General features: G+C 41.9%; 1 protein-coding gene across 11 annotated transcripts in view; it reads left to right on the top strand.

The window, feature by feature from the left end:
• The window catches only part of RCBTB2 (RCC1 and BTB domain containing protein 2), a 43,148-nt gene that overhangs the window by 13,592 nt on the left and 9,456 nt on the right, over positions 1-20,100 (top strand). For 4 of the 11 annotated variants that reach the window (XM_065902304.1, XM_065902301.1, XM_065902302.1 and 1 more), the window contains 9 exons: positions 7,705-7,860; positions 8,090-8,240; positions 9,294-9,460; positions 9,987-10,145; positions 10,274-10,381; positions 11,383-11,525; positions 16,776-16,966; positions 17,477-17,603; positions 19,225-19,364. In XM_065902304.1, coding sequence (XP_065758376.1) covers positions 7,735-7,860; positions 8,090-8,240; positions 9,294-9,460; positions 9,987-10,145; positions 10,274-10,381; positions 11,383-11,525; positions 16,776-16,966; positions 17,477-17,603; positions 19,225-19,364 — 1,312 coding nt within the window. In that variant the 5' untranslated portion in view covers positions 7,705-7,734. Of the gene's footprint in view, positions 1-1,458; positions 1,537-2,996; positions 3,048-7,704; positions 7,861-8,089; positions 8,241-9,293; positions 9,461-9,986; positions 10,146-10,273; positions 10,382-11,382; positions 11,526-16,775; positions 16,967-17,476; positions 17,604-19,224; positions 19,365-20,100 lie in introns of all 11 variants that reach the window. The other 7 variants (XM_065902293.1, XM_065902294.1, XM_065902295.1 and 4 more) reach the window with 3 other exon arrangements.

Genomic DNA, 20,100 nt, shown 5'->3' with positions numbered 1-20,100 from the left:
TATTTGTATTGATTGCCATAGTTTGAGTAACTATTATTCTGAAGGTATCATTTATTATTCCCTATATGCTAAGAGACCTTTTTACAGCTGAAGAAAACAGAATTTTACCAGTATCCTCAAGTGAATATAAAACATTAAGTACACTGTTAATAGTTAGCCTTATTTTGATGATTGCTTTTATCTATTGCTAGGCTCTAACTGCTTGTAGGTAACATCAAGTAAGATGTTCTGATGTTAGCACTTGAATTCTGGGTTTTATTTGAGTAAAAAAGAAGCCAATGTGGTAAATCAGAGTATTAACATTGTTTGACATGATTACATTAAATTGCTTTTGGGGGGAGAAGTGAAAGTGAAAGAAGTGAAGTCGCTCAGTCGTGTCTGGCTCTTTGCGACCCCATAGACTGTAGCCTACCAGGCTCCTCCATCCATGGGATTTTCCAGGCAAGAGTACTGGAGTGGGTTGCCATTTCCTTCTCCAGAGGATCTTCCCAACCCAGGGATCGAACCAGGGTCTCCCACATTGTAGGCAGATGCTTGAGAAAATATTTATTCCTATTTATTTTCAGTGATGATTGTGTAACAATTTAAGCAGAGTCCAGACATCCTGCATATTTTGTGACAGGGCTGCTTCTGCTATTACTTGTATGTGATAGAAGGTAGTCATTGTGGAGACACTTAATTAAGGCAAGAACATTCAGAGCGATGGCTACATGCTTGGTGGCTGTTTTTTCAGATTTTTTGTTAAGGTCTAAGGTAACACAGTCACATTTGTTCATTCATCCTTTCGTCCTTTTCATTCACTCATTTTTTTCCCTACTTAGCAAATCATATACTCTTCAGTGAAGCTGAGAATTGATAGGTCTGCTCTTCACAGTGATTTGGAACTTTCCAGTCCCAAATGAAGTTTGACCAAGGTCCAAAATTTTTTTTTCTCATCTCTAGGAAGTGAACTCTGAAATGAAAATTTTCTACTCATTCCCTAGTAGATGTTTATCTTCTACTAGGGAATATACTAGGGAGTAGCCTGGGATTATTTTTCACACCTCTGCTGAAGGAGTCTCATCAGAGAACAACAGTTAAAACATTTTTTAATGTTTTATAGCTGTTAACACCCATGCCCCAAACTTAATTCCCTTCACTATATTTGAACTTAGCTTCTTTTCTCTGTTAACTAGAAAAGTGAAAAGTGAAAGTCACTCAGTCATGTGTGACTCTTTGCGACCCCATGGACTGTACAGTCCATGGAATTCTCCAGGCCAGAATACTGGAGTGGGTAGCCTTTCTCTTCTCCAGGGGTTCTTCCCAACCCAGGGATTGAAGCCAGGTCTCCCACGTTGCAGGCGGATTCCTTACCAACTGAGGTGTCAGGGAACCGTTAATTAGAAGTAAAGTAATTTTAACCTGCCCAGTTTCACTCGACACATGGTATCCTGATTTTACCACATACTTTTTCCTCAGGGACTACACAGAACCATGGAAGACTATGTGGAAGATGACCCTTTCCTTCTCTATACTCTATATGGAAAAAGTGGCAAGGTTAGAAAAATCATGCCCGTGGAGCATGTATTTTCTGTCATGTAAAAGCAAGTTTGTCAAACATCTATTGGTCATTCAATAGGAAGATCAATGAGATAGTCTCTTTTCTTTGCGAGGCTCACAGTGTAGTGGCTAAGATGCTGGCAGGTCACTGTTGTGGGTGTAGAGAATGCCTGGGGGCCAGCAGGGGATGTGGGATTGTGTGAGGGTTAGAGGAGGGGTCCCCAGAAGTGGTGACGTTTGAGCTGGATGAAGAGGAGGCCACCCCCACTTCCACAGATAATGCTGTTTAGTCGCTCAGTTGAGTCCGACTATTTATAACCCCTTGGACTGTAGCCCACCAGGCTCCTCTATCCATGGGATTCTCCAGGCAAGAATCCTGGAGTGGGTTGCCATGTCCTTCTCTAGGGGATCTTCCTGATGCAGGGGTCGAACTCACATCTCCTGCATTGGCAGGTGGCTTCTTCTCTGCTGAACCCCCAGGGAAGCCCTCCACAGACAGTGCTGTCCTACAGAAAGGTCTGGGTTGAGCAACATTGCTCCACTGCCAGAGATTTAAAAAAAAATTCAAAATAGTTGATCTTCGATGACACATCCTTAATTCATCACAAGTATTCCTTATTTCATTTCTGTCACATCCAAACATTACAGTCAACCAGCTTAACTCTGGTCGGTGTCCCAACTGACGTTGGAAGTTTCACATCTTTCAGCAGGCACATCCATCTCCATCTTGTGTTAATTTTATTAAATTTATGAAATATCTCTTCAGTGTTAACAGCTTAATATTAACTGCCGCCGTTAACTTTCATTTTTCTGTTTTCCACTTTTTAGAGAAAAAAATGTAATCAAAATGCCGTAAAAGACGTAAATCAGTATCACAGCCGGCATAGTGTGCAAGATAGCAGTGTGAACCACAGACAGCAACCTGAGCCATAGTATTGCTGTGCGCTGACTTGACATGCTATTTTGTGAGCTCCTGTAGGAGAGTAGCTTGAAAAGCAGTCTATAGAACCTAAAAGTCCTACAGAATGTTCATAGGAGATTTCTTTGTTGTTTTCTGGGATCAGATTTGGTGAAATAACAGGCTCACAGCCTTAGCAATGAAATTACTTTAATACATGGTGTTATACTGCCAGGAAATCCTTAAAGGGTGAGGTATCCGCTGTTACTTTTGAAGGATTTTTTTTTTTTTGACTGTGCATGCCTGCTATGTAATCTTAATTATATTTCTATATGCTGTATTGTAAATTGAATTGTGGAAACTTAATAATTGTCCATAGTTAAGTATCATAATCCACTTGGTTCTTCGTATGCATGCAGGAGCAGAGTTAATATGGAGAGCACACACTCAAAGGAATAATAAAATGCATTTTGGTATCTAACTTTATGGAGATGTATTTCCTTAATTATGTTCTCCTTGAGCTAATATTAAAATTTCACCACTTTGCCTTTCCAAACAGATGCCCATGAAAGATGAGAGAGGTGACCTGGATGTGAGCAAAGTAGTGAAGGTGAGCTGACCTAGGGTTAATTCTCACCTGTGTTGGTGAGTTGTGTGGGAAAAGGAGGGTCCAGGCCAGGATGCAGATTCCAGGGACATGATCTTAATGATGTAAATATCAAACTTGCATTCCCTCGTAGTATATTTTTCCCGTACAGATTTTTTAATTGTCCACTCTTGGCTCCTGTTCAACCAGTCCCTAACTTAACAGTTGGGACTTAACAGCCTTCTGCAGAGATGCCTACTGTCATGCAGGTTGGCCGTGGTGTGATTGAGGCTCCTAAAATGTGTGGATCCTTACGTACACTCTTACTGTATACAGTGTATGTGTGCATGTGTGTTAAGTCACATGTGTCTGACTCTGTGTGACCCTATGGGCTGCAGCCTGAAGTATGTGTGTGTATGCGTATATATACACACACAGGGTATACATATATGCTGTATATGTATACAATATATACAGTGTATGTCACTATATATGCTCATGATTATGCCAACAGAAGAATGTATTTTTCTTCAAAGAACAAAGATGTTCAATTCCTTGAGAGTAATATTAAACATTTACTTCAGAAAAGTATATTAAAAAAGTGTATTTTATAAATGAAGTCATCAGTTCTCTATGAAAAAGTTTCCCCACGGAATTAGAAAAAAATGAAATTTTGATGACTCACCTCCAGCAGCCAGCCTTCTGGCAGAGCTTTAAAAAGCAATATTCACACTTGTGTTGTGTTTAGGTTATATTGTAGTTACTTGTTTTCCATTAAATTGTGAGCTCCGTGAAGGCAATAACTAGGTATTACTTTTGTCTTGGTATCTGATACTTGGTAAATGTTCATTGATACCATCAGACCCAATGTTCTCTCACCCAGTAGCCTTCTTTACCAAATGTACCACTGCAGGTGATGTCACAGACCCACACACTGGAATCCCATTGGTCAGTAGAGTTATGGCTTGGATACCATAGGTTTTATAGAGGTGGGCTAGGAGGAAAGCTCAGAACTAATGATTTGTAGATAAGTGTTAAGGAGCTGGCTGAATTGACAGCCAGATTCTAGGCATCTAAGAAACCACTTGATTTTGTAGCAATCAAAATCCAAAAATCTGCTTGAAAGGAAAAAATAAGGTAGCAGTCAGTCACTGTATATTACTTATGTAATATGTAATATGTCACCATCTGTCCTGTTCTTGGGAAGACAGCCCATGGTGGGCATTGCCTTGTTCACTAAAAACTTCATGAGCACAGCAGCCCAGGCCTTACAAATGTGAGCAAACACTGGGTCTGCCAGGAGTGTCACTTTTTATGTGAACTTTTTACTCAGCAACAGATGATGTGTGGAAAGAAATCTGGTCCATCCACTCAGAAGCTAGTGATGTTGGAGGATTTCTTAGTCCCTCTGACCCTCAGGCTCCTCCCAGGTAAAATGAGGACAGCACTGTGTGTGTCCTTCACTTGGGAAGATGAGAAATATCAATAATATGTCAGAACGCCTTTAACTAGCACATTAGCGTGTCTCCATGAAATATTCATGCCAAATCCCAAACATTGTACTTTCTGAAAATTAAAGACTTAAAAGAGAAAAACATTAAAATGAACCACTCATAGTAAATAGGACTCCTTCCTAGTATAAGGAGGTGGGTAATTAAAGTAGAAGCTTAGACTCAAAGCTGACATAACAAGGTTCTGTCATTAGCGCCACAGGGGTCCCAAAGATGATAGGAGACATCCCTGTCCAGACAGGATCTTGCAGTTTGAGTGACGTAGTGGGGAGCAGTGGCCAGATTTGGCACTAGGGGAGGCTCTGCCACTCATGAGAGCGATGCTGCTAGCATTGACAAACTGCTTCTCCTCTGTGTTGGTTTCTTCACATGAGTTTCCTCCCTGACAAAGCACCACAATTCAGGTAGTGTAAAACAGCAGAAATCTATTCTCTGACAGTTCTGGGAGCTTGAAGTCTGAAATCACGGTGTCGGCAGGGCCACGTTCTCTGAAGTCTCAAGGGAAGAAGTCCTCCAGCCTCCTCCCACCTTCTGCTGGCTCCTAGCACTCCTTGGTGTTCCGGGACTGTAGCTGTATCGCTCTAGTCTCTGCCTCTGTCTTCACATGGCCTTCTTCACTGTGTGTCTTCACGTAGTTAACTTTACGTGTCACCGTGAGTGGGCCCCTAGTGCCCAGGTTAAACATCATCTCTGGTTGTGTCTGTGAGGGTGTTTCCAGATGAGAATAGCACTTGAATTGGCGGACTTAGTAAATGGGTTGCCCTTCTCAGTGTGAGTGAGTTTCCTCCAGTGTATTGACAACCTGAATGGAACAGAAGGCAGAGGAAGGAAGAATTCATCCTTTTCTCCCTGCCTCCCTCCCTGATTTATCTGGGAGATCTCATTTCATCCTCTGCCCTCGGTCTGGGGTTTACATCATTGTCTCCTCTGGTTCTCAGGCCTTTGGACTCAGGTTAAATTATGTCACCAGCTTTCCTGGGTCTTCAGTTTGCAAATGCAGATATAGGACTTCTGCACCTCCATAATCTTGTGAGCCAAGTCCTTATAATAAATAAATTAATTTCCCCTGACTCCTTTAGCTAGTCTGATCTTCTCTCTACTAGAACATATATCTGGTAAGATGGACTTAATATCTGATAGAAAAGACAGGCCTTAGAAAATTCTTTATTCCTTTAAAGGTACATTAAGCTAGAGTATAGTGTGGTAAAGAATCCGCCCGCAATGCAGGAGACCCTCATTCGATTCCTAGATTGGGAAGTTCCCCTGGGGAAGGGAAAGGCTACCCACTCCAGTATTCTTGGGCTTCCCAGATGACTCAGACAGTAAAGAATCCGGCTGCATTGCGGGAGATTGGGTTTGATTCCTGGGTTGGGAAAATCCCTTCGAGGAGGGCGTGGCCACCCACTCCGGTATTCTTGCCTGGAGAATCCCCGTGGACAGAGAAGCCTGGTGGGCTACAGTCCATAGTGTTGCAAAGAGTCGGACATGACTGAGCGACTAAGCATAGCACAGGACATGGTGATTATTGTGAGAAATGCCATTTGATAGGCATGTTGGCCATTATGTAATCTTACTGTAATCTTAAACATTTTTGGAAGTTGAAAAGTATGTAAGTGTATATATTTCCAGGATAACAAATAAGTGAAGAAGGGAATGGCAGTCCACTCCAGTATTCTTGCCTGGAGAATCCCATGGACAGAGGAGCCTGAAGGACTACAGTCTATGGGGTCACACAGTGTCGGACACAACTGAAGTGACTTTCCACACAGCAAAGAAGTAGAAGCTCTCTTTAAAGAAGCTTTATCATGTCCCCATTGAATGCTCTTAAGGGAGTGTGGCTGCTTGTAACCTTATTGGATGTTGTGCTGGGTTTGATTGTATCCCCCTCCAAATTCATACGTTAAAATCCTAACCCTCAAAGGTAATGGTTTTAACATTAGAAAGCGGGGCCTTTAGGAGTTGCTTAAGTCATGAGGGGAGAAACTTCATGAATGGAATTAGTGCTTTATAAAAGGGGCTCCAGAGATACCCCCAGCCCTTCCACCACATGAGGACATAGTGAGAAGACATGGGCTCTGAACTAGGAAGGGCACTTTCATCAGAACACAATCATGTCAGTGCCTTGATCTCAGACTTCCCAGTCTCCAGAACAGTAAAATATAAATTCTTGTTGTTTATAAGCCACTCATTCTATGATATTTTGGTTTAGCAGCCCAAAGGAACTAAGACACATCATTATTCTGGAAGGTGACCTTATTTGGAAATGGGGTCACTGCAGATGTAAATCATTTAGTTAAGATGAGGTCATGAGGGTGACCTAACCCAGTATGACTGGTGTCTTTATAAAAGGGGGAAAATTTAGACAGAGAGAGAGACAGACTTGAGGAAGATGATATGAAAGACATTGGAGAATTCAGCCCTCTGCAGGCCTTAGGGAGAGGCCTGATAGATCTTCCCCTCACAACCCTTAGAAGGAACCAAGCCAGCTGATACCTTGACTTTGAACTTAGCCTCTAGAACTGTGAGACAATAAAGTCCTGTTGTTTAAGTCCCTCAGTTTGTGGTACTTTGTTACAGCAGTCATAGCAAGCATATGCACATACTTTCTGGGTGTTTCTTCCTACCAGCCCCCAGATCTGAGTGGGTGCCTGAGGGAACCCACCAACTGCTCCAACTGAATGGTTAGAACTGACCCATGAACTGAAACTTCTGGACATATTCCTTGGTGTCACCTTTGGCACTGTCCTTTCCCAAGGGCTTCTTTTGCTAAGACTCAGGCAGCTGATGAAATAGCAGTCTTTCCTCTTTTTTCCTGCCTTTACTCCCAGCCTATTTTCCAAAGCTACGTTTAAGACATAACTGCCACCGAAAGTGCTTGCCAGGCATTCAAACCCCCTCCCCCCCCGGCCCCCAGAGTTCAGCCTTGGATGGTTCCAGTGTCTTTGAGGAAAATTAATAGGTGATATCTGATTCTATCCTGGGCCTCTGGCTCTTGGTTGTGGTGAGAACGGTCCGAAGTGGTCGAACCTGTAAAGGCAATTCCCCGAAATAAATAGTGTGCACACAGGTGCACACTCTTAAACAGAAGGGGGCAGAGGAATGAAGGGGGCAGAGAAAATGTGTTTTCTATGAATCATTTTTTAAATAATTTTTACAAAATTCTTTTTCAGCCAGTCCAGGCTACTCTGTCATCTTTGAAGATGTTAGATGTGGGAAAGTGGCCAATTTTCTCGCTTTGTTCTGAGGAAGAGCTGCAGTTAGTTCGTCAGGCCTGTGTCTTTGGCAGTGCCAGCAATGAACTTCTGTATACTACAGTAAATGATGAGGTAATGTTGAAGAAAAAATTTCAGCCACTTATATTTTTAGTAATGTGTTTGCTAAATTGAAGATCTTGGGGGAACTAAGGAATTAAGATTAAAAAAAATGCACAGAGTAAATCCTTATTTATTAAATAATGAAGCAGTTTTACTGTAAGCGGACTATGCCTGTTTTGAATGTAATTACAGGTTTGTCAGAAATAGAACTGCTTGAGCTAACAGTGGTTTTCCCCCACAGATTTTTGTGCTTGGCACAAACTGCTGTGGTTGTTTGGGATTAGGTGATGTCCAGAGCACCATTGAACCTCGGAGACTGGACTCTTTAAGTGGCAAAAAAATCGCCTGCCTCAGCTACGGGAGTGGGCCACACATTGTCCTTGCAACAACAGGTAACCTAGGAACACAGGGTAGAATTTTAGCCATTGCTTCATTTGTTGAGGAGCAAGACTGGGACCACCGCTTTCACTGAGAACATACTCTTTGATTGGGCAAGGCTTTCTGGCTCTGCCCTGTGAACTGGTCTATGCTTTGGACTGTATGAAATATGAACATATCTGGATATCAAAGTAAGAAAAGGTAGCCGATGGAATCTAGCAGTTATTGGCACTTGGGTTGTCAGAATGACAGTGCTATAAGCCTACTTTAGAAGTGTAATTATTGTGCATTAGAATACTGAACCTCACTCTGGACATTTTGAACTTGAGATTCTTGATCTACAAACAGAGAGATTAAAACTAGATTCTAAAATCCCCTCTAACTCTTAACATTCTGTGATTCTGACATTAAACAATGACTGATGGCTCTAATTGGTGTCAGTAGTATAAGGAATTAAATATTCTCTTGGCTTTTTCATGCATTCAGACTGATAAGACTTTATCATTAAAACACACCTTATTGTGTAATATTAATACATATTCAAAAAAGTTCATAAACTATATATGCACAGTTTTATAAATAATTACAAAGTACATGTCCATGTTCTGTCACCCAGATCAAGAAATACAATCTTAGGATTACCCCCAAAGCCCTGAACATGTATTATACTGCACAATAAGTAATATAATAAAGATTTTAAAAATTAACTTGGTAACCATTTATAAATAAGGAAATTAAGATTCAGAGAAGTTAAATAACCTTACAGTCTTTTGAATTTCAATCTGGGTTTTTTTTTTTCCTCATAGTAGCCTTTTCTCTGTTATTTATCAAAAACCTATCTTCCAGTTATTTTAATTACATCCATTTAAATTTCATCTTGTTGCTTTGAGGTAGAATGTAGTTTAACTTTCCAAGTGTCTTTTATAAAATGAGTTTTGTGGAATAGGGAAGTTGATTAACTTTCGCATGTGAATTTTTAGTTTCCATTTGTGGAAGTGTGTAATATATATACTTTCATATAGTGAGTAGTTGTTTTGAAAGTAGGTTATGTTTCTTTTTATTTTCAGAAGGAGAAGTCTTTACCTGGGGTCATAATGCTTACAGTCAGCTGGGCAACGGGACAACTAATGCTGGTCTAGTGCCCTATCATATCTCTACTAATCTGTCGAACAAGCAAGTCATTGAAGTGGCCTGTGGGTCTTACCATTCTTTGGTGCTAACATCTGATGGAGAGGTGAGGATAGTCAGCCTAAATCTCACTGATCATAAGGTTTCAATAAGATTATATAGATTCCTATAGCAGACATGGAAATATGATCATTTAATTAAAATAACCACCAACCTCACATTCATCTTACTCTTGTTAGCAGTTCATAGTCATGGTGTTTATATTATGACATGTACCTGTATGTGGTAAGGATTTGTGTAACTGCAAAATGTTGAAGGATGTATTGTTACTTCTCTTCACAAAAAGAAAAATTCCCCAAATGCTAGAAAATATGACTGAGGCAAAGTAGATATTTTATAAAGATTATATGACATTTGATTATAATTATTGCTGTTTAGGTAGATAATGCCAATAACCTAATTTTATAAAGTAATATATTTTATGAGAATGCATCCTGTGAAAACCTCCCTGCCTATGTTGTGAGAATTTATGAATATCAAGTACTTGGAGGGCAAAAATGAGGCCAGAAGTGCCACTTGAGACACTCTTGTATATTAGCGTGTTTTATTTACTGATTTCTTCTTTCAAATAGGTATTTGCATGGGGTTATAATAACTCTGGGCAGGTAGGGTCTGGATCAACAGCCAATCAGCCGATCCCTCGAAGAGTCACTGGCTGCTTACAGAATAAAGTGGTTGTGAACATAGCCTGCGGGCAGATGTGCTCGATGGCAGTGGTGAACACCGGGGAGGTAAGAAAGGCATTTCATGGGTTGCTTCAAAAAGCCCGTCTACCTTCTCAGTGTTCTGCTGGCCTCACGACAGAGACCATGACTGCTTTTCGGCTTTTGTGGGCATCGAGTCTCTTGTTTTCTCTCAGGTCTTTGTCTGGGGCTACAATGGAAATGGGCAGCTGGGACTCGGCAGCAGCGGCAACCAGCCAACCCCCTGCAGGGTGGCAGCTCTCCAAGGCATTCGTGTCCAGCGGGTATGTCCCCTGTGGGTTTACGTGTGCCTGTTTTTAAATCTATGGTGGCAGACATACCAGTGTGCTTAAAAGGTCAGTCGTCTTAGCAGGATAAAAAGTTGAAGTAGAGGTTAAAGTTATTTTCCTGAATTTAGTTGTAATATTTGTCAGAAAATTTTTATCTCCAATGCACTCTCACACGTAGCTCTTGGAATGTAAACTTTTATTGTCTTTTCCAAGGAAACTTTGGCAGTTTGTATCAAGAGCGTTAAAAATATTCACCTGCTTTGATCTGTAATTCTGCTCTTAGGGCATATATATTAAGGCACCAAAGAGAAAGTGACTTATAGAAGGTATAGTTCTTAGAGCACACAAAACAGAAAAAGAATGAAAGAAAAAGAAAACAATGGTAAATAATAGATGTAGCATAATTTATCCAATCAGACAGTAAGTTAATAGTTAAATAAGTGATACTAAATCTATATGAACAGAAATGATGCTACAAAGGATTTTAATAGTGCCATATGCTCTGTTAAGTAAAAAGATACAGGACTACTTATACAGTATGATCATTTTTAAAAAAGCTTTCAATGTATATTTCTATATTTTTTTATAAATAAACAATCCTGACCTTAAGATGACTTTCATAATTATATTTTTCTATATCTTTTTCACATTGAATTTATGTTTTACTTTCATAATAAAAAGAGAAAGTAGTTCTTGAAAAACAGAAGAGTCTATTTCTTATTCCTTTCACACACTTGGATCTCTGTGAGCATGATGAATGCCACAGTAAAGGTGGCTAAACTGGACTCTTGTCACTGCAGGACTCATGTTGATCTCAATGCAGTTTTCACCACATGTGGGGCCTAAGCTACATCTGGAGGGGTGTTGGCTGACTTTAATGCCTGCCTCTCTGGCTACCGTTGCCCCTTTTTCATTTTTGATTCTTAACCTATCTTGTTGAAAGCGTGTTTTGCTCTGTTTGCAGGCCTGAGTGGATTTGGTTTTTCTCTTTTCAGGTTGCCTGTGGCTATGCACACACTTTAGTATTAACAGATGAAGGTCAAGTGTATGCTTGGGGCGCAAATTCTTACGGCCAGTTGGGTACTGGCAATAAAAGTAACCAGTCCTACCCTACCCCTGTCGTTCTGGAAAAGGACAGGTAATATGTGTATTTTCAAAATGAATTCAGTGTTCTTCAGTGATAAAACAAAACTGAGGCATGATACAGAATTATGGGCAATTTATTGCTAGTATTAGAATATTCCTGAACAAGACCATTTATTCCTTTTTAAAATTAGCTTTAGAATTTGGGGGAAGGTTGAGTGTATGTTAAATATTCTATTTTAGTCACCCATATTTCATCTATACCTGTAATAGTTACTCTATACAAACTACAATGACCAAACCTCCAATAGCTCTTCCACATTATTCTTTTCACTCAGAAATTTCCTTTCCCCCCATTCCCATTGTTCTCTATTTCATGTTCTTAAGAAGTTGATAACATTTGAGGTCTGTCTTCTGTGGTTTAGGAAGATGAAAGTACCTCCGATGGGAGTATAATGCCATTCACCCAGCTACTTATCAGATTTGCCAGTTGAAAAGGGTAGGGCTGTTTTTCATGACCTCAACTCCTAGGCTCTCACTATGAGGAAAAGCAAAATGGTTATAAAATTAAAATGTAGTTTTGTGCACTTGTGTGCATGGTTGTGTACTGAAGTGAAAGTCGCTCAGTCGTGTCTGACTCTTTGCAGCCCCATGAGACTGTGGCCTGCCAGGCCTCTCTGTCCGTGGAATTCTCCAGGCCAGAATACTAGTGTGGGTAGCTGTTCCCTGCTCCAGGGGATCTTCCCAGCCCAGGAATCAAACCCAGGTTTCCTGAATTGCAGGTGGATTCTTTCTCACCTGAGCCACCCGGGAAGCCCAATAATACTGGAGTGGGTGGTCTATCCCTTTTACAGAGGATCTACCAACCCAGGAATTGAACCGCAAGGTTGTGATAAGTGATTAGCATATCCCCAGAGTTTTTTTCCCCAAATTATCCTACTATTTTTGAAGGTCTCTTGAACTTCTCAAACATGGCCTTATCACTCCCTTTTCACTCTTCATTTCTTGACACAGAAGCATGGAACACGAACATTTCATTATCTTTTCTATTAAACCAGGGTTGATATCATAGAAATCAGTATTGCTATTTTCATTTTTAGTGTACATATCAATTTCTATGATATCTGATTTTTAAATATATGGATAAGTTATTTTGCATTTGTATGTAGTTCTTTTCTGTATTTCTGTCGGAATATTTAACAGTGAAAATGAAGAACCAGTCATTTTCAGTCCCTTGATTTTCATTTGAGTATTGACCTCCCCACCCGCCACTGATCTTATAGTAAGACCCTAGACTCCTTAAGAACTGGGGATGATGGAGAAGGAAATGGCAAGCCACTCCAGTATTCTTGGTTGGGAAATCCCCTGGACGGAGGAGCCTGGTGGGTTAGGCTTGCAAAAAGAGTCAGACTAGACTTAGCGACTAAACAACACAGAGAGACAGAGACTGGCGGCACACGGGGGCCGAGGGCCATGTATGCGGCACCCCAGGATCATAGGAGGCACCCCTGTCCTATGTCTGCATTGGCCTCCTGCAGCCTCATGGCTGCGGGGCCTCAGAGGGCCACTGGCAGGGGTCTGCTGCTGAGCTCAGAAGTATACCTAGCATCACACCAGGGAGGGGGTCCACAGGAGGTGGTCCTGGATCTCTCCCTGCCCCATGCCTGCCCAGGACCAGGTGCTGGTTTCCAGATGCTGCAGTGAACCATTCAAGCAGGAAAAAAAAAACAACACAAAGAACTGGGGAGGAGGGAAGATAATGAAGGTCCTGTGTTGACAGGCACACAGGAGATACAAATAGCCATGTCATTTTTATTTCTCTTAAAGGTAGTTCAGAGCTACTCAATAAAAAGAGAAGAGACCGTCTTGAGGCTTTGAATAATCACAAAAGTGTCTCAGGCCAGCAAATGCAGTCACTCAGGACATTTAGTATTTAGATAACACGGCACAGAAGTGTGAAAGGACCAGAGTTAGCATGGACATAAAAACAAGCTATATCTGCATGGCGCTTTACCATTTTTCTGGTGGTGTCTCACTTCACATAAACTTGAACTCCTCTGTCCTTGGGCTCATGGAATCGGCTGCCATGTGCCCACCAGCAGTTTGCCTCGCCTCGTGCTGCTGGTCCTGATGGGCTCAGGGCGAGTGTCGGGTCTTCTCACTGTAGTCACGCTGGGACGGACAGAATATAGGGCGACTCAGTGGGAGAAAGCCAGAGAGCAAGAGACGCAGGCATGGGAGTTATGTGAGTGTCCAGCTACCTGGCACTGATTACCTGTTCCTTTCTGTCTTTTTAAAAACTCTTCACAACTTAAAAACATTTGTTTTTTTAAATTATATAGGTAAAAAAAAGTAGAAATTGCTAAACATGTGCATACTTAATGTTGCCCACCTAAACATGATTTTGGCTAGAATATCAAGGATGAGTGTTTTGAATGAGATGTTCCTGCTTTTCTCAGTTTCTTGTGCTTGAATTTCGTGTGGTGATTTTGAGCTTGTGGGCTCTCTGTCGCACGAATATTGCAAGGGAGGAACCTCTAGGTTTGCACAGGCTTGTTCTGCACCTCCCCACCCTTTTCAGTGACTGAAGCTTTGCAGGAACATTATGACTTACCTCTCAGGAACTCGTGACTCTTGGGGCTCATTGTGGGGAGGCTGGGCTAATTAGAAAGAACAGGATTGAACTCGGGGTGGGGTGGATCATCAGGTCTTGGTTGCGTGTTCCCAGAAGTGGAAAGTGAAAATCTGGCTACGTGGTTTATTTGCTCAAATAACAACCCAAGAAAAACCTGATTTTTAAAATATTTTTTTCACAGAAACTATTTATGATGAAGAATGCTAACGTTTTATGTTCACGGAGAAGTGATTTTCATAGTTAAAATGATTCTCTTTAACTCAGTCATTCCCAGTCTTTCTGAATTTTCAATACTTTGATTTACCAGCATTTAAAGTTCCATAAAAAACATATTTTGAGTTAAATTGATTTCAGAACTCACTTTGCCTTGACTTTTTGTGAATTTTGTAGTTTCTTGAGGTATTAATAATTAGTACTGTGTTGGCCTCACAGAAGCAGAATTGAGAAACACTGCTCTGGATCTTGTAATGGTCATGATTTCTTTTCTATTGTTTTTCTTCTTCACAAATTACCTTATTTTCGCTCTTCAGTTTTCTGTTTTGCATTCTTTCTCATTCTCTGCCATTTTAGTTCTCATACTTCTTAGCCATTAAGCCGTGCCGTTGTGGTGGATCGTTTTATTTAGGTGATGCCAAATCCATTTATTGTCAATGTATTGTAACTTTTTTTCCAGTAGGAATGACTGGCTACAAAATAAAGTATGCTCTACGCCAGACCTCCTGGGCTTCCCTCGTGGCTCAGCAGTAAAGAATTCACCTGCCAATGCAGGAGACATGGGTTTTATTCCTAGGTCAGGAAGATTCCCCTGGAGATGGAAATGGCAACCTACTCTAGTATTCTTGCCTGGAAAATTTCATGGACAGAGGAGCATGGCACACTAGTCTTTGGGGTCACAAAAGTGTCCGACATGACTTAACGACTAAGCAACAACAATGCCAGACATCCTGGCAGTAAACCTTAGCTCAGTTTATTGTCTACTACATGTATGACTGGACAATTTGAACTTCCATATTTGCTTTTTTCATATGAATCAGATGAAGGACAGATGACCTCAGACAAAGGCAGGGCGCTTTGGCAGATGCTGGAGTCCCAAACCCAGACATGAAGTTTCCTCTAAACTTTCTCCCTTCTCGTTGCTGTAGCAGCTGCTATGGTCAGCCAAGCCCAAGTCCCACCCCTGACTTCCCTAGTGGCACTGGGTGTTCCAGGGAAACGCCCTAGCCGTGCCCAGGGACGGCCAGCCTTCACAGCTTCTCCGGATCTTTAACTCCCTGGCTGTGGAAGTAGCATCCCGCCTCCTCGCATGAATGGCAGAGACTGCTTCCCATTCTTGGAGGGTCATGGTAAACATTTCTGAAGTGAATGTAGGGGTGAAGTTATTTTGGTTTTCTGGTATTGGGTAGTTTAGCACAGAAGTTCACAATTGTGTTCCAGTCAGTTACATTTTTCATGGAACGTTTGTTATCAGGGAAAAGAGAGGTCCACTGAAGTGCACAATAACATTCCCGACCAAGGACTTTGTGCATAGTGACACTGAGAGGCAGTGAGTGCTTTCTGTTCAAACAGAGGATGTGTGGTGACATGAAAGAAAGCTGGCCATGAACGGTAGGCAAATTATAGTAGGCCTTAAGGACATGTGTCTGGATTTTTGTCTTGTGGGAAGTCAGTGAAAGGTTTGAAAGGAGTCATGAGAATGGTTTTTCAAGAGAGTCATTAACTTGACAGCATTGTGCAATTTAGGTCAGAAGAGAGAGAAAGTCTAAGACAGGGAGACCTAAGAGTTACATCAGTCTGAATTTGGGGTGTGCTTGATGAGGCTCTGGCAAGTAGGAGACATTACCAAAAAAGAATTTGTTGTTATTTTGCCAACTGGATATTCTGAAGAAAGTGCTAAGTGAGGATGGAGGAGAAGTCAGAGATGACCCTAAATTTCCTAAAGTTCTGGGAATGCTGGTACCATTGCCCAAGGCAGAATCAGGATGACACCTCACTTGGGATAAAATATTATTTTAAGTCTGTGTGGTAGCTTGGTCTTAGAGAAGACAGTAAGTTTCAAGTCAACAAAACAGTGGTTTCCATCTGGAAGTGTTCTGAGAACTATCTGCCCGTCAGCCACGAACTTACTGAAGTAGGGTCTGACATGATGGTTGGTCCCAGAAAACTGCTCTCTGGGGTTCTAGATGATATCGTCAGCGAGTCAGAACTGCTGCACTTACTGCTTGCAGTGTGAGTTGGGGTGCCCCATAGCATGCTCCACGGAACCCTAAAATTGGTGACGTTTTGATAAAAATATTTATTGACCCTGGGTGGAGATGCCCCACATCTTTTTGATTTGCTTTAAGTAAGCAGTGTTTTAAGAAAAAATTAAACCACCTTTTTTTTTTTTTTTTGGTCTTTTAGTCTCTGTTCTCGTGGCTTGTACTTCAGTTTCAAAATAGGTGCATATTTTTATCAGCCTACTGGCTAGAAGTGGTAACAAGCAGACCTTCATGATGTATAAGTGGTATTGAGACATTGCTTAAATGTAAATAACGGTTTGGTGCCTGAAAATTTACAAACTTAGGCTTAATGAAGAGTTTGTTTTTTTTTTAATCAGTTAATGCTAAGGGAAGGAAAAATCGACTTGTTTCTTCTGTTGACTGTTTACTTGGTGTGTGTTTGTGAACCTAGAATTATAGAGATTGCAGCCTGCCACTCGGCACACACGTCGGCCGCCAAGACGCAGGGCGGCCACGTGTACATGTGGGGCCAGTGCCGCGGGCAGTCGGTGACCCTGCCGCACCTCACGCACTTCTCCTCCACCGACGACGTCTTCGCCTGCTTCGCCACGCCCGCCGTCACGTGGCGCCTCCTGTCTGTGGGTGAGCTGACTGCTGTCTGTTGGGTGATGGCCTGAGAGCTAGGAAGAAAACTCTGATGCTGTTGTTTTTCAATAGTGAGGACTTTTGTCAAGTGCAGTATCAGGCAATTCATTTCCCTCTCACGGGCTCCTGTGAAAGAGAACTCACCGGACTGATTCATTTTCCTTAAAAGTTTTAGAAATCTCATACTAAAATTCAAAGAACTTCGGATGACTTTTTGATGTGACTGGGAAACCATGGCTTTTATTTTTAGCGGGTGTATTTACTCAAGCTTTCCACATGTTTATTTAGTGAGGTGGTTGGGGCTTTAGTTGTTTTGCCAGATTTACAAGCAGATGTGTCTGAGGTTCTTATAACGATTGCAGCAGCGGGAAATCTGTATTTAGGGGAAAAAGCACACTGCTCAGTTGGTCACTTATTTTGGGAAATCAGTATTTTCATGAGTGTGAGCAAAGCGATACTATATTTGGCCTGCATTTTCATTGGAAAACACTGGTGTCATTCCCTTAGAACCTGACGACCACCTCACAGTGGCCGAGTCCCTGAAGAGGGAATTTGACAACCCCAACACCGCAGACCTGAAATTTCTGGTGGATGGAAAGTACATTTATGTGCATAAAGTCCTTCTCAAAATCAGGTAAGGCATCATTTGAGAATTGAAATAAATATGTTTATTATTCTACTTGCAAAGACCTGTGTCAGGCACTACAGTGATTCTGAAAAATCTTTTTGTCCTTATGAGCAGACAGTACAGCAGGGAAAATATGTTATATGTGAAACAAGAAATCATAGAAGCCGTCGTATGCAGTGGGTGGGGTGTGGTGCAGGGCATACACAATCGGCTTCCTCAGAGACTCTGTAGATAGCTTGTCCACCTTGGCGCTGGAGAGCAGCCATCCAGCCAGCGGTGAGCATCTATTGAGCCCTGTTGGGGCTGCTTGACCTAAGTGAACCTCCCTGCCCAGGACCTGAGTGCAGCCCATGAAAGTCACTCTCCTTAATCAGTTGTGGGATACTGTAGGTTTAGACCTTGAAAAAAGACAAGAGCAGCAAGGTTTGGGGTAAAACTAACAGATAGACTTTTAAAAATTCACTTTTATTAATGGGTAATTTTTGAGCATCCATTTAAAATGTGCAGCCTGAGGAGTTTTGACATTTGTATATTCTCTGGAAACCACCATTCCACACCAGGACACAGAACACTGGCATCACCCCCCTCAAAGACCCCTCAGGCCCTAGCCCTGGGGCAAACCCTGATCTTCTTTCTGTCAGTATAGATTAGTTAGCATTTTCTAGAAGGTGATGTAAATGTAATGAAACAGTATGTATTCTTCTCTGCCTGGCTTCTTGCTTCTAGCCTAATGATTTTGAAATTCATTTTGTTGTTGTGTAACAGACATCCAAATCCTCCTGCAGTGAATCACAAACACAGTATAGTATTTCAGTCTCAAGTTCACTTCTTAGTAAGGCCAGGCTGTGCAATATTTGTTCACTTCTACTGTTGCCCATAAACCTTCATAAAAATGAGGAGGTTGTGGTTTGTTAGGGCTGTTGTAACAAAGTTCTGTAGGCCGATTGGTTTCAATAACAGAAATTTATTCTCTTATGGTTTTGGAGGCTAGAAATTCAAGATCTTGTTGAATGAAGTGGGTTGTTCCATCCTCCGTCCCACCTTCTGGTGGTTTGCTGCCAGTTTTTTGCCCTCCTTGGCTTATGGCAGCATAACTCCAGTCTTCACGTGATGCTCTCCCTGTGTTCAAACCCCCTTTTTATAAGGACACCAGTGGTATCAGTTTAGGGCCCACCCTAATGACCTACTTTTAATTTGATCCCTTCTCCAAATATGGTTATATTCTGAGGTTAGGACTTCAGTCTGTGAATTTGGGGATTCAATTCAACCCATAACAGGAGGAGAAGAAACAAAAATTACTCAGAATTTAAAAAAATAAAGCCACCTGATTTCTATAAATGCTGCTCTGTGGACATGGTGTGGGAGGGACCCGTGGGAGTCTGTGACCAGAGAGGCGGCCGCCCCACAGCAGGCTAGCCTTTGCAGCCTCCTCCAGTAAACCACTGTTTGCAGACTTCTGGCCAGCAGAGGAAGCCAGGGACCCAGGCCAGGACATGAAGGTGTGTGGTCTGTGTTCTTCCTCTCTGCTTGTTAGTTGCTTCCTCTTTAACCACTACGAGCACGTGCTCCTCAGGAAGGTTATCGGCTCTTGCCCAGAAGCCAGGACCTGACATCTTTCTTCCTTCAGGTGTGAGCATTTTCGCTCTTCATTGGAAGACAACGAGGATGATATTGTAGAAATGAGTGAATTTTCGTATCCTGTTTACCGAGCCTTCCTGGAGTACCTGTACACAGACAGCATCAGCCTGTCCCCCGAGGAGGCAGTAGGTAATTCCCACCAGACTTGACCAAGAGTTTGGCAAAAAGGTGGTTTGTGTAGAGCCTCAAAGGAAGTCTCTGTGAGGGAAGTCACAAAAGTAGTTCTGTTTTTGTGTGCTAAACCCAAACTCTTTCCTTCTTCCCGCTTCATACAAAGGTTGACTTGATGGATAAAATGAGAGGTGGGTGAATTATCAACCCATCAACACTGTGGTGTGGGTGCCATTCAGCCTGAATTGCTAGACACCGAACATAGCTTTTTAGTTTCCACAACCTGCTGCCTTCAAGATATTTACATTATAAAAATGGTAAGATGCATGTAATAAGAAGCCCTACTGGTCTCCATAACTGTGACTGTCTCTTTGGGACAGACTGCTGTGGTCCAGTTCCTCACGGCACTTCAGGGTTACTGATGGTAAGAAAGCAACACAGGGTGTCCACTTGGGCACAGGGTGAAAAACAGATTCAGCTTACAGCTGTCAGTGTCGTTGGCCAGTGGGACGGACGAATTAAAGAATTGCTTCTGTAAGGAGCCAAAGAAAGAGTTTAAGCCTCACATTTTAAAATTCAGTATTCATTTTACATGTGTAAAGCTGGTAACACTTTTTACAGATCAACATTTAATTTTCCTTGGGTGAACAGAAGTGTGATTTCTGAAGTTTTCCAGTTTTCCTTCCTTCCTCCCACAGTGCTGGAGAGCCAGGGCCCACGATGTGCCACGCTCCCCTCGGCACCTGTGAGGGAG

This window comes from Muntiacus reevesi, chromosome 11, assembly GCF_963930625.1.
Source record: "Muntiacus reevesi chromosome 11, mMunRee1.1, whole genome shotgun sequence".
NCBI classification, from domain to species: domain Eukaryota; kingdom Metazoa; phylum Chordata; class Mammalia; order Artiodactyla; family Cervidae; genus Muntiacus; species Muntiacus reevesi.
The sequence above is the reverse complement of the archived record's forward strand: the minus strand, read 5'-3'. Positions and strand labels throughout refer to the sequence as shown.